A 15725-nucleotide genomic window follows, 5' to 3' on the forward strand; every position below is an offset into this window, starting at 1 on the left:
TTTGGTCATAAATCCAAATAAATCAAGCCAGCAAAGCCTAACATTCTCTTACACTTGAACTGGTGACTCACCGACACTACTACTCCCAGTCTTTTATTCTATGTACCTAAGCTCTGTGGAACAGCCTTTTCTATAAAGTATTCCCCAAAGATGATAACCTCCAACTCTCCAAAAAAAAAAAAAATCAACAAATGACTTTGCTCTTGACCCCAGCCCACACATGACATTTATTTGCTGTAGGCCTTGCAGCCTCTTGTTTGTAGGGGTTGATAGATAAACAAAAAGGCTGCATAACTTTAATATCTAAGTAAGAAAAATAATTAAAATTTTAAGAAATAAAAAAGATCCCCCCCCCTCACCTATCAGTAAAATACAAAATATTAATTTAACTTCATGCACAATAAACAATAGTATTAATCTAATTAAATAAATAATACTGAAAGAAACTGTTTTTGAAAAGTATTCCATATTTTGCATTTGGTTTTAATATATGTTTATCATTTCAATAGCAACCTTAAAACTGATATAATGAAGAAATGGTTTACGAAAAAAATACGCCATGAAGAATTTTTCCAGCGATGAATTTCCTGACGAAGAATTTTCCATGAACAGTGGCTCAAGCTAGAGGATGACTGACTACCAAGAGAGAAGAATTATCATACAAGAAGGAACTAGCATTGGTATTAAAGTTCTTTCATTATGTAGCCAGTAGGAGTAAAAGCAGTTGTGGATAAATGACCTTGCTAGATGGAGATGTAAGCATTGGTCACCTGCTTATGTAATAGTGCTGTTTAATGATAATTTTTGAAGCTGTATTTCAAATATTAAGCACTCTGGAGTTTTGCCAATGACCTGATCTGACTGTTTAATAAAAATCTTGCAGTTGTGTAAGTTCTTAAGGAGAAGGAGGGTAAGGTAGTGTGGGGTATCAAACTATAGGCCAGTTTGTATTTTCTCTAAGATTCTGGAAAATTTCAGAATTGAGCAGATGAGGGTAATATTATTTATAATGGCATCATGGATTTGTTAAGGGGGGGAACTCTTGTATTGGTTGCCTTTTATAATAAAGTAAAAAGAGCAGTTGATGAGGGAAAGCATATATATATGCTATCATTTTCCCATATTTTCCCAAAGTATATGATAGGGTGCCACCTGCTGATAAGTTGATATTTAAGTTGCAGTGTACAGGTTGACATAGCGTTTTTGCTGTTGTCAAACAATAGGTGCCAGTATACATTCTTTGCTAGCATAAAAAGTTGAAAATTAAAATGATACCTGACATTTGTATGTCAGGTGTCACCGTTAATAAAGGTGATGGTACACCATACCGTTACATACTATTCCAAAAAATAAGCACTGGGTTTACATATCAGATTATTGAATTGGGGAACATCATCAAGCATGGGGATCAGTATCAGGGTGTGTAGGAAGGAAGGTTACAAATGAGGTTCTTTTGGGTTTAATATGAGGATTGCTATTTTTCAACCTTTACTGATGAGTGAGCAAGAGCTATATGAAGATTTAAGTAGGCTTGATGTGAATCAGGCAATAGGACTTGATGATATATCACCACATATCTTAAGGGAATGTTCTAGGGAGCAATATCAGACTTGCATCAGCCTTAGCATACCTGTTCAACAAGTCTTGCAACAACACAAGTCCCAAAGGAGTGGAAGGAAGGGAAAATTGTTCCATTTAACAAAGGGTAGTAATAAGACTTAAGCTACAAATTACAGTCCCAGCTGTATATCTGAAGTTGTAGTTAAGATGTTGGAGATATTGGTCAAAGCTAAGATACAGAAATAAATTGATAATAGCCATGTTCTCTATGATTGTCAAAAGGATTTGTTAAAGGGAGGTAATGTTTTACCAATTAACTTAGGCATTATAACAAGGTGATGAATGTTGAACAAGGGAGATGCACATACAATGGCATACTTAGATTTTGTATAGGCTTTGATAGATTACTAACCAACAAGTTGATAATTAAACTGGAACAAAAGGGATTGGATACTATATTATTAAGTTAGGTTAGGCTGTCATATAAGTATAGGCATGTTGGGCATGTAGGATATAATATCCCAAAAGAGGAAAGTCACTAGTGATGTGTTGCTGGGGGTCTGTTTTGGGGCCATTGCTGTGCTGTTCAATTTGTATATTAATGATATTGGGTTTTAACTAAAGATCTGCAACTGTTTTCATATGATGCAAAATTGGAGAGAATGATGAGGAGTCAAGCAGATGTTGTGATCTTACTAGAGAACTTGAATACATCGTATATACAGGCAAGTGAGTAGGACTGTCAGGTAAATGGTGTGGAATCTGTAATAAAATTTGATAGGCATCTTGCTGGCATTCTGAAAGAGCTTTGGGGGTGATAGTGGACAACGACCCAAAGTTCTGAGATCACATTGCTCAAGTTTCGAAGTCATCACAATGGATTATGGCAATGATGTAGAGCACCTTGATATGTTGAAATAAAGAGGTTATGGTTCCATTGTATAGGGCCTTGATCAGGCTTAATTGGAATTATTGCACACAGATTTGGTCAACAGGTTTTCATGGTGATGAAGATATATTAGAAAGATCCAGAGAAGATTGACTGAGATAGTAACTAATCTTTGGAATGTGGGTTACAAAGATAGGTTGAGGGAATGCAATTTGTTAAGCCTCATCAATAGGAGGAGGATATTATATAATTGAGACATATAGTAACAAACAAATCCACAAAAACAATCCAAATTTTCATTTGTTATTTTCAGTTTTGGTTTTAGTTCACTATTTTGGTTCAGTGCTGCATGTTTTAACTGTCTCTACAATGTTTATTAATAGTGTTGTATGTTTTTAATATTGTAAACAAGCTGACATTCTTAGTGTTTTATTCATTTTGTGTAGCTATAAAATGGATACATCTCTAAGAAAGTGTTAAAAAATACATACTCTTTCTCACCACACATCCATGACTCAAAGACAAATTGCCAGTGAATGTGGTGTTACGTCGATCCTTTTTCTTATAAATCTCAAATGTTGTCCTATACTTGCCTACTATAACCTACTCCTAGCTTTAGTTCTGGGGAGGCACTTTCCTTTTGATTTCTGACAAAATTTAGATTTTAACTGCACCAGTTAGTAACTAGGGATGGAGATTTTTCTCATCCCGAGAAAGTATACCAGAAATTAAATTGCTATCTAAACAGACTAAGAGCTTAAATAACATTGGAGATCATGTAATTTGCAGTCATGGCTCACTTTCCCTTAAATCTATGGTATCCCCTTTACGCATAGGTCTGAAATTTTTGTAAGTGGTAATTCAGTCTTGCATTTAGACAACTCTCAGATTTACGTTAACAAAATACATTTATTAAAGCAAAAGAAAAGTTACATTTTAGATTACACATTCTAAAAACATATGAATCAATAATCTCACCACTAAGTTATCCGTTATTCAAATTGAGACACCCTCTCAAAATTCAAGTCACAAGAAATCATCTACTAAGTTTAGGTATCTTAACTAGTTATCTTTACATCACAGTTAAGCTCAGAAACAAACAATATTCACTAAAATTATGCAATACTCAATCTCTATATATGAGTAAGGTTCACACATGGCATACTTTATTCACACTAATTCATAACAAAATTGAGAGGACAAAGTTCAATCCTGTAATTATTGTGTCCACACTTTAAGTGTAAGTCAGGCTCACATACAGCACTACAATTATTAGTTTCATTCACCAAACTGTTCAAAAGTCATGTCTCCTTTTTTGTGCAAATTAAGAATAGCACAAGTCTTCTATTACAGACAATCAGTAAAATGGTCACTAGAACACTAAAAGCAAACATGTGTATAGAATTCTTCCTTTCTTTGTCCCCTTTTCTTCTCTACGATTTACTACTATATAAGAAAAATAAAGTACTCGCAGCCGCTCACTTTCATGGTTACTGCGATTCACTTATTTTCTTCCTCGAAGGATGTCCCTCACTGCCTTCACATTGGTACTAGGCTTACTAATGCCTCTATCTGAGAATCTGGCGTCATTCCGCAGGTAGCTTTCATCTCTGATCTAACAGCAACGGAAGGTAGTTACGGGTCACCGGCGACGAGCTTCCTCAGCCATGCAGGCTCGAACGGGAACACAGACACAGAAAATCAAGAGAGAGTTTCAAATTGCGTGTGGTTACTTTTATTCTGCTTTCGAGAGCCCTCTTTCAGCACTTTACTCATTCTCATGTCTCCTTCCCATTCGTTGTCATGGATAACATCACATCTCCCTTCTTTGAGTACTGCTTTTATGGAAGTATGTCATGCTTGTTTTCCTCGAGTGCTTATTCACCTTGTGTTACATCATCATGTTGTCATTAAGTAGTGACCTTTTGAACTCTCGTTGGCTGGTAGATGTGGAGTTTTTTTTTCTTGCACAGAGCATAATTTACATCTATGTTTTCAACATTATATTTCTATCTTAGGCATGTAATTTAACACATATTAGAATTTGACTATAATACTTTCACAATTCATTTTTGATCTACACGTTCCATGTTTTTATCTTATTTAATCATACATTATAATTTTAACTTTAATACCCTTTTCTAACTAGACTGTGACATGTTTTTTTTTCTACAGAGAGTGTTTATCATCTCCTTTTCTTGAAAGTACAGGCATATTTTTTTGCGTAATTTTGTCTCTTTTTTTGTTAGATCTTAGAAGAATGGCTCAAAATACGATAGGACCCTTATTCTAGATCTAACAGTGGTGTTGGTCTGGGGGCTGTTAATTCCCCAGAATTAACAGCCCCCAGACAGGTATCTTTTCTCCTGACAGAAAAGGAAAATGTGGGTGAAAAAAAAAAGAGAAAACTACATTTACTCAAGATTGTTTACTAGTAGGAAAAGCGAAATGAATCCAAGATTGTCTTCTGTAGACTTAAATAGAGACTTGGAAGCTAATGGGATTAATGTTTCTGACATGACAGTCCATCGAAGATTGTTGCGATTTTGGTCCATAGACCAAAAATAAAACAACTGTTAATGAAGGCTATGCAGAAAAAGATGCTCCAGTGGGCAAAAGTGTTCAAAGATTGGACTGTTGAGAAGTGGAAGAAGCTCATATTCTCAGTTGAGAGCCATATCCAAGGAAAGTGAGGAAACCCTATGTTCTCAAATCAGCGGCTGAGAAGACTTCCTTCCCACCTTCAAAAAGCCTCCTAAACGCCCAGCTTAAAAGATGTTCTGGGGTTGTCTTACACATGACAGTCCAGCATCACTTCTGCCTTTTAATGGTATGATAAAAACTGACCAAGTCATAAAAATATTGGAGAAGAGAGTGGTCTCACAGATCCAGAAAGACAAAGAACTCATCTTCCAATAGGATCTCACTCCATGCCACACTTCAAAAAAAAAAAAAAAGTCAGAATTTCTCAAAAATCACAACATCCAATTGCTTTAGTAGCCAGGTAACTTTTCTGACATTAACCCAAAAGAAAATTAGTGGGCCATCGTGAAAAAGAGAATCGTGAAAAAGAGACTTGGAAAATTGCTTCAGTAGCCAGGTTGCTCTCCTGACATTAACCCAATAGAAAATTACAATAATTTTGAAATAAATTGAAAAAGAGACTTGGAAAATTAATTGTGATACAAAGGATAACTTAATACAATCCATTATAAAAGTATGGTATCAAGATGAAGAAATAAGAAAAATTTGTTCTACATGGTAAAGTCCATGCCGAAGCAAATTAATGAATCATTAGGAACAGAGGAGCAGATATAAATTATTAGGTAAAGTTGGAGTTTAATTTTTGTACTTATTTTCTTGTGAAATTAAAATTTTTCTTTAAAGTGTGAGTGTTTAGATTAATTTGTTTGCTACTCTAAGTTAGTAAAGGGCTGTTACCAGGTTAATATGAAAGAAATTTTTCATAGGATGGGAAAGGGAGATGAAACAGGAAGCCATCCTTGGAAACTGTATAAGGTGGAAGTAAGGAGCAAGTTCTTTGCATGGAGAATGGTTGGCGAGTAGAATGCATTGTTTGACAGTGTGGTGAATACAGACATGTTGATGATACACACAGTTAAAATGAGCATTGTGTGTGGCACTGTGTACCTTCCATGATGAGTCTTTGACTCAGTGGAGTTCTGGTGTTAGTAATATCAATGATATTGTCACTAGATTACCGTAGATCAGCTGTTTGCAGATGTAAAGCTTGGGAAGGATTTGAATAAGCTAGAAAGGTAGAAATTGAATGGAAAATTTTGATGCTGCTGAATGTAAGGTTTTGAAATTTGGAATCCATAGAAGGAAGGCTGCATATTGCCTTGGTTGAGCTATACTGGAAGAAATGAGGAATCCAGGGATCCTGATGTGATGGTAGTTAGAAAGGTAGGGAAGGCAACCCAGAGGATTGCTGCAGTACTGAGAACATTAACCAGCAGATATAAGAAGGTAGTAGTTTAGCTGTAATAAAGCCTCGATAATCCTCATCTGAATTGCTCTGCTTAAATTTGGTCACAGGATTTGCAGGAGGAAGTCATTGTGGTGGACACAGAGGTGGCTAACAAAAGTAACGTTGCTACTACAGAACATTGGTTATGAGGATAGACTGAGAGCATGTAATCTGCAGTCAGATGGACAGACAAAACAGGAATAATATGATCGAAATTCATATTGGAGGTTTAATGGAATATTATCAGCACTGAGAAAGGATTAAAACTAATTTTAATACTGCCAACATTCGTCTCCGTCACAGAGACATCTTCAGGGATTACAAAACAACTTTTTGTAACAACACACACACAAAATAATACAATAGTGAGTGAAACTAAAGTCCTATCTAGGTAGTGCACCCTCTATGGGCATTTGCAGGTGGCCTAGGATGAAAAGAGGGATCTCTGATAATGTTTCCCAAATTTTTGGAAGTTTAATACGGTTGCATTAAATACAAAATTCATGATGGAAAATCTCACGTAAAAAGATTTTTTTAATAGTATAATTTTCGCCTGTGTGTCACAGGCATCTTCAGTTCATGTTAAGCTGAAATTAAACAATAATTGACAATTCCAAAAAGTGTCACCTAAGTAGCTAGTGTAAGATAACTAAAAAGGTAAATAAAATTTCCTAAAAAAAAAAAAACTATATATATACAATAAAAAGTTAGGAAGGATTAGCTGATTTGTAAAGTACTACCTCCCATAAAGGGGACATACGTTTTTTTTTTTTTGTTAGGAAATTTTATTGACCTTTTTAGTTATCTTACACTAGCTACTTAGGTGGCACTTTTTGGAATTATCAGTTATTGTTTAATTTCAGCTTAACATGTTACTGAAGATGCCTGTGAAGGCGAAAATTATACTATTAAAAAAATCTTTTTACTTGAGATTTTCCGTCATTAATTTTGTATTTATATGTCTACTCACGGTATTCCCTTACTAAGAGTGGTTGCATTAAACTTCCCAATATTTGGGAAACATTAATTATCAGAGATCCCTCTTTACATCCTAGGCTACCTGCAAATGACCATAGAGGGCACACCACCACCACCTAGATAGGACTTTAGTTTCACTAACTATTGTGTGTGTGTGTTGTTACAAAAAGTTTTTTTGTAATCCTTGAAGATGTCTTTGTGACGGAGACGAAATATTGGAAGTATTAAAATTAATTTTAATCCTTTCTCAGTGCTGATAATATTTCATTAAACCTCCAACATGATTTCTTCACAGCACTTAAGCCTCAACACATGGAATATGATGGAAACATTTAGCTGTTAAGAGGTATTTACTAAATCGGTACCGAGGGAGTTTGTTTTATATGGTAAAACATGGGAAAGGAAAAGAAGCTACCCTCAAAGTTATTTTATTTTATCTTATTTAATTATCACTAGAGGTTAGGCTAAAAACAGATTAATTAACAGCATATATTTAATTTACCTTTACAGAGTGCAAGAGCATGTAGTTTGGTTCCCTATACAAATGTATCCTTCTGATGATGACCTCAATACAGGGGTCGAAACGTCAAGTGTTATTTTATTAATAATTAGTAAAATAATTATTTCAACATGTGTGTTTTGTGTCCCTAAATTTGTAAATATGAATGCTGATCACCGTGTAATATTAAAAGAAAGAGTACAGGAAGATGTTTTAATGTTAAATCTGGTGTCAGACAAGGATGTACATGATCCCCCTATGTTATTCATTATCTATATGGATCACATTATGCAGGAAAGCAGTATTAAACCTGATATCAAAATTAGAGATGTTCATCTCAGCTCTTTACTTTATGCAGATAATGTTATACTTTTAAATAAATCCAGTACAAGTCTGCAAGATTCCCTGACTGGGGGGGGGGCTTTCAAGTCTTCAAAATCCGAGTCATCAGAATTCAATGAGAACCGGCCTACCAGTCTGGAACTCAGGGGGTTAGGCACCATGGGGGGCCCTTTGAGTCTTCAAAATTTGAGTCATTTGAATCCAAGGAGAACCAGCCTACCAGTCCGGAACTTGGCGGGGGGGGGACCCTTTCGAGTCATCTGAATTCAAGGAGAACCGGCCTACTAGTCCGGAACTCGGGGGAATTGGACGCCTACGTATACTATAAAAAACTAATTATTCTAAGAAAAATCAGCAAAACAACAACAAAAAAAATACTTATTTCACATTAGCATTAAATAAACCACCCTTTCACAATATAGCCTCAAACCTCTATTGTATTAAATAAAACTGCATAATTAAAGAAATATATTTCTTTAATTATTTCTTTTTAACTGTTTTATTATTTCTTTTTAACTGTCAGGTGGAATGGTCAGTTAAACATTCTGTTTAACTGACCATTCCACCTGAGATTAGCTCTGCTAATACATTCCTGGATGCTAACAACAATGTCAAGTTCTTTCCTAATATCCTAGTTTTTAATATGATATTGCTATCGATGCCATCTGTTCATGCCCCGAGTCTTTCTTAGGACTCTCAAATCTGTGGTCTCTAGTCTTTGTTCAAGTGTTTTATTTCTAACCCAGCTCTCAGATCCATAAGTTTAAATTGGTTTGAACACTACCTTGTATACAGCCAATTTAGTGTTTTGACTAATTTCTCTTTTATTCCATATAAATTTATTCAGTTGACTTCCAAATATACTGGCTTTGTTGATTCTGTTGTCTATTTCCATATTTAATTTACCATCTTTACTAAAAATTGTGCCCAAGTAGCTGAAATGTTTTACTTGTTCTATAGGTTTTCCATTCATAATGCAGTTGATATTTTCAATGGTTCTGCTATTTTCATTGTCTTTGTCTTGTTATTGCTGATTTTCATACCAAATTTATTGCAACAGTTATTTAGTTTTAGTCAGGGACTCTTGCAGACTTGTACTGGATTTATTTAAAAGTATAACATCATCTGCATAAAGCAGTGATTCTCAACCTGCCCCCCCCCCCCCCCAAAGGGAGCATGAAGAAAGTGGAAATCAAAGGAAAAACTGAAAAACAACTTTACTGAAACAAAATCATTTAATGAAACTATTTATTGACATGAAAACAAAAACATAAAATACACTCTGAAGATAAAATAATAAAATCCACTGTATTGAATAAAATTGGTTCGAACACTGTCTTATGTTCTATTTCCACTTATGGGAACATATCAATATTGTAAAACATACCAAGCAACTAATCAAAACTAAAATAACAATGAATCTAAAAATTAATGGCTTCCTTGGGCCTGTGTTGCAGAGCTTTTCATATGATGGTGATACATTGGAAATTGACACTCTTAGTTCTCTTTCTATATTTAATTGAGATCTATATTTTGTTTTTAAGGTAACCTATTTTAGAAAACCCGATTTCACAAAGATAAGATATTGGAAATGGCAGTAGTGCACGAAAAGCTCTTGACTTGAGTGCAGAAAATTCATCATCAGTACCTGCCCAAAATTCAAACAGCGATTTAGATGCAAATTGTCTTTTGATTTCTAAATTCAGTTGTCTATAAATTGTTCCTCTTCTTCAATTGAGAAACCTTCAGGGGCAATTTCAAATGGGTTTCTAACCCACTCATACATTGCCATTATGTCGTCTGTTATAAAATAGTTTCTAAAATTCTTCATCAACATTGTTAAATGATTTTCATTAATTGCAAATAAAACTTCGATGTATTGCTCTTCTGCCTTGTAGGTTTTGATAAATTAACCCACATTTGCAAACATTTTTTTCTTCCTATTTTTTTCTAATTTTTTTTTGCTTTACCTTTTTGTTCCATAACAGTAGTTTTTTTTACAGAAAGCATTAACTTTGTCATTCATCTCTAAGATATGTGTATTTTTTCCTTGGAGTTGCAGGTTTAATATATTTAGTTTCTCGAATATGTCCACCAAGTAGCAATTTCATCACAAATAAGTGGTCTCTAAACTTCCCCGCTTCTTCGTGATTTTCCTCTTCCAAGAAAATTACTATTTCATCTCTTAATTCGTAAACATATTGTAAACATTTCCCCTGTGATAACCATCTTGTCTCTCTCAGGAAAATAGTAACGCTGAGTGTTCCGCTCCAGCTATGTCTTTGCAAAGTTCAGAAAACAGTCTTGATTTTAAGGGTCTAATTTTTATATAATTTACCATGGTTATAACTGTTACTAACACAATGTTTAGACCAGGACTCATTTCCTTTGCAGCAAGAGGTTCTCTGGGAATCATGCAACATGTCAAAATATATTGTGGGGATTTTTCCCTCACAAGGGAAACTTTTAAACCTTCCAGACATAACTCGAGCACCATCAGTGCAAATTCCAACACACTTTTTCTACTGTATGTTCGTTTGAACAATATTTTGAACAATTCAGGTGTTGTGGCTCTTCTTTCTATTGGTTTACAAAACAATAACTCTTCAACTGCTGATAATCCATTGCAAAATTAAACATAAGCAATTAAATGACAATCCTTGTTGCTATCTGTTGCCTTGTCAAGCTGAATTGAGAATAATTGGTCACAAAGCGTCGACAAAAGTTGTTGCTGCATATCTTCACACATATCACCAATTCACCGAGCAACAGTATCATTTGATAGAGGTATGCACTTAGTTGTTTAGTAAAACTTTCTCCAAGCTAGTTTCCACAATATCAATTGCAATTAAGTCTTCTCCGATAGTGGCTTTTTTTTTTTTTTTTTTTTTTTTTTTTTTTTTTTTTTTCCACTTAGCTATTTTCTGTGCAACTTTGTAAGAAGCTAGTAAAGTTTTTTCATTTACAAACAAAGCTTTCTTAATGCTAGACCTCTCGAGGTTTGATAACATACTCCTTATGAAGTGTTTCCAAATGTCTTTTAAGTTTATTTGGCTTCATGCTATCAGCCACCAAAATTTTTGAACAAATAACACAATCGTCTTTCTTCATCATATATTTCAGTCTTTGTGAAAAACCAAAATCTAAATATTCTGCTGCATACTTTCTTGACAGGGATGGGATAATGGTGCTGGAGCATCACTGGAATAAATGTATTAGTCTTAAGGGAGATTATGTTGAAAAATAAAAATAATTTTTGAAATTATAAATTCAAAATTTTTTCACTGTTAGGCCAAGAACTTTTCAGACCACCCTTGTATGTTATTCTTGAATAATCTCATGTGGATTCATTAAAAAAAATAAATAAATAAATAAACATCAAAATATTGTCCCATTGCTCTTGTTTCATTTTGCAAAATCCTGGAGGAAGTTATCAGCAGCTAACTTCTTCAGTATGTGGAATCCCATTAGTATGGATATGGTCATTCTCGATCCACCACAGCTCATATCCTTTCCATCACTAACCAGGCAGTCAACCATGTGACTACCAGCTTATGGTTGACTGCCTACTCTTTGTATTTGGACTTCTAGCTTCCTCTCTGGTTGTTTGCAGCATGCCATGGTAAACAGCTGCCTCTTCTCAGATTTGTCCAACCAATGCTGGTATACCTCAGGAATCTGCTTTCACCCACTCTCTTCCTCCTACACATGATCGACCTCTTCTCATTGACCACAAACCCTGTTATCCATGGCTTTCCTAATTTTCCATACTAATATCCTCAACCCTGATCTGTCTCCCATTCTTCAGTGAGGTGAGGACAACCTTGTGAACTTCATATTGCTACCAAACTGCTGTTTTATTTTATTTTCAGCAATAAAAATAACACTTCTCTTCCACGTACTTTTAACAATACCCAAATCTCCAAACAGATGTTCACCTGGTCATTCCAGAACAGGACTGTTTCATAAAAGTATTTTGCAGTGAATACATGTTTTGAATCTCATACCACTAAAGACTTCACAACTATCTTGGAATTTTTTATGAGGAATTTCTTAAACCAAAATTTTCAAGTGATATATAAATTTTGAGAACATATGGTGCTGTTTATCTATCATTCTCCTTCTGAATGAAACTGCCTATTAACTGTTTTCGACATCAAATGTGTGATGTGTATTTCCATACCTTAATTGGGTGACTGACTTTTTTTTTTGGGGGGGGGGGGGAAGGAATGACATAATTCCATCAAAAATTATAAGAGCATAGTTATCCCATACACAGATAGTACAGTTTTCTCCCCTGAAAACTCAAGTTTCCAAACAGTTAACCATAATGCAATGTTAATTATATTGCATATTCTTGAATACTCATAACATGTGACAGATTAAATAATCCAATCCTGCTTGAGCATTTGATTGGGTTAATGTTGTAGCCATATAATTTCAAATAATTTTGTGTAAATTTGGTATTAATAAATATGGAAAACAAAAACTTATATTAGCATACCTCACTATATTAATTGTCATCAGATATTATTAAACTTGTATGTATATTTGCATATTTACATTTAAATTTTTTTTACTGATTTTTGTGTAAAAAAAATTTCTTGTAGTGCCCAGCTCATTGAACAAGTGAAAGAACAACTCCACCATTTGCACTGTTGATTACTCTTTATTATGCAGCTGTTCAAGTACATGGCTGTTTAAAGATGTGATTGTGGAAGATTTTTGCTTTGGCTGAGATTCTGACATGTGGAAAAATTTGGCTGAGCACAACTAACATTTTGAAGAGGAAAACATTTGTGTACTGAATGGAACACACACCACTTTGGTTATGTATGACTAAACTGAGGTGCATAAAGACATTAACTGTAAGAGTGAATATCTTTATTCGATAAAATATTAAGTTGATATTTTTTCCCTTTCTTTTCACCCATGAAAAATTATTGAAAGCAATAATTTAAAGGTCAGATAGTTTAGTTAGTAATGTCATAACAGTAAGCTTGCTATCTTGCATTGTGTTATGAGTTAAGCTATATTCATGATGCTTGTCTCACCTTTATCTTTCATTTATGAAGACATTTGTATACATCAAATATATTATATTATTAGTTTTATTTTCTATTTTGGGAAATGAAAATTATTAATAAATAAATTGTAAATGAAACCTTTTTGTTTTGGTATTTTTCAAATTTAGATTATGTGAAAATCATTATGTGAAAATGACCATAATCTAAAACAGAATTTTGGGAAGTGCCAGGTCAGTTTCTTACCAAATTGACTTAAGCATTCCATCAAGTTTCAATATGGGTTTGCAGTGCTATTAATAATGCTGCCAAAATATAATGCATCAAAATAAATGATATCATTACATGCTAATGTCAGTAATTTACAAAATATATTTTTGTGCAAGAAGCAAACAAACTTTTTATATACTTTGTGACAGAATGACCAATATTGATATTGGCATTTCTTGCACAAAAATATGTCCTGTAAAATAGCGATATGGCATGTAATGACATTAGCATTCTTTCTTGGTAACGCTCATTCAGTTGTTACAACATTCAACTTATTTACTCTTATTTTATTTACTCCTAATTATGCTAAAAGTGAACTTTTACTTTAATATTATTAAAATAGTACTATTACTACTATTTGAAATTATGTATGCAGGTAGAGGGAAAAAATGGATGCAACTCACAAACATAAACAGGTTAGTAATGAATGACAAAGTAATGTTCAGTCTGCAAAAGTTAATTGGAAAGAATATGTGACAACCTCAGGTAAATGCAAGCCAGCAAAATCAGTCCACCTTCCTTGTGTAGAATTTTAATATTATGAGAAATAGTGAAATAAACTGTCGACTAATTCTCAAGATCAGTTTATAGCTAATGGAACAAAGGATGCCAATAATTAAGCATAGAGAGTCAGAAATGCAAGTTCAGAGTTGGCTAATTTTGCAAAAAAACATATTTTGTCCAATAGTGGCAACAACATAGTACAACTTCATTAGGCAATCTTCTTACATATATTGTATATCAGACTTGGGAAAATAAAGATCACGGCTGAAAAAAAAAAAAAAGGCAAACTGAGAGTTGGCACTTTCTAGAAGATAGACAAGGTCAACATGGACATCAATCAAAAATTCTGATTAAGTTAATGCAACTAAAGATCCCATTGCCCAATTTTGGCATGTAAAACCACTACTTATGGTCTCATTCTGAAAAAATATTCAAGTTCTTACTTGAATATATCAAACTGTATAAAATGTACAAGAATTATTGTGATTAGAAGAACATATAACCTGAAAATGAAGCATTTTATCAGAAAAATTTTATTGAACAATTCAACCTTAGATTTCATTTAAACACAGTACGAACTTACAATCAGCCATGAGCTCATGCTCATAAGAACAAAAATTATTTAAAAAAAAAAAAAAACAGTAGGGAAAATTAAGGTCTCGCTTTCATAAGTTTTGATTTGCAGAACTGTAGTTATCCACATCATTTTTCTATATGAGATCTCTGGACCCTAAATTTGCACATGGTTATATAAATAGAGGAAAAAGGAAGTGCACATATACACTCAATGGACAAAACGTTAGAGTAGGGAGTGATGGCAAGTTGACACTGGCATCTCCCGTGTAGAGTGAAATGTACTCAAACCAAATGCAGAAGGTAAATAGACAGATATCAGGGCTTCCCTACAGTACATTGCAATCAATGAACATAGGTAAATGTGGCAATCTTAAGTGATCTTGATCGTGGATGTATTATTAGTGCAAGACAGATGGGTCACCCAAGTAGTAAGAACCCTAGTTTCTCGAGGGTCTACCATGAGTATGCCGTCAACGGACATAACAACAAGCAAGTGTTGGCCAACCACATGGCATTGATGACCAGGGTTGACATAGACTATCCAAGCTCATGCAAACCAACCACAGGGCAACAGCAGCACAACTTACATACAGTTTCAACGTCAGAAGTCCAAGCAGTGTCAGTGAGCAAACAGGATGGTGTACCCCGCATGCTATGGGAGCTGGCGGCTTAATCGTGTAACCACTGTAGACAACTTGTCATCGGGCATTGTGCCTCACCTGGTTTTGGGACCAAAACTGAACCTTTGCAGAGTTGGACTAGTCATGTAATCTGATGAATCCTGTTATCAGTTGTACTGAGCTGATGCAGGAGGGGTGCAGATGTGGCATTGACAGCATAAGGCTATGACTCTGTTCAAGGAAGTGGTGGCTCTGTGATGGTTTGGGGAACCTTCTTGTGTGAAACATTAAGTCCCTGGAGAGGTCCTTAAATGCTGTGAGTTACCAGCATATACTGACTAATCACCTAAACGCTTTCATGGCCGTTGCTTATCCTGCAGCTGATGTCCTCTTTCAGCAGGACAATGCAACACCTCACCGGGCCATAACCATCCAGTGGTCCCCAAGGTTTCCCTGGATTTAAATCCTATTG

The 15725-nt window shown here is 34.6% G+C and overlaps 1 protein-coding gene across 2 annotated transcripts in view; it reads left to right on the forward strand.

Annotated features, from left to right (window-relative positions):
• The window catches only part of BORCS7 (BLOC-1 related complex subunit 7), a 93684-nt gene extending 80257 nt beyond the window's left edge, over positions 1 to 13427 (forward strand). The window contains exons 5-6 of one of the 2 annotated variants that reach the window (XR_016548182.1): positions 510 to 680; positions 12870 to 13427. Coding sequence is in view for 1 of the 2 variants with exons in the window: in XM_090391102.1 (XP_090247228.1) it covers positions 12870 to 12921 (52 nt within the window). In the remaining variant the exon portion in view is untranslated. The remainder of the gene's footprint in view (positions 1 to 509; positions 681 to 12869) is intronic. The other variant, XM_090391102.1, reaches the window with a different exon arrangement.
• The last annotated feature ends 2298 nt before the right edge of the window (positions 13428 to 15725 follow it).

Source organism: Typopeltis vanoorti, chromosome 4 (assembly GCF_054136105.1).
Source record: "Typopeltis vanoorti isolate ZY-2024b chromosome 4, IOZ_Tvanoo_1.0, whole genome shotgun sequence".
NCBI classification, from domain to species: Eukaryota; Metazoa; Arthropoda; class Arachnida; order Uropygi; family Thelyphonidae; genus Typopeltis; species Typopeltis vanoorti.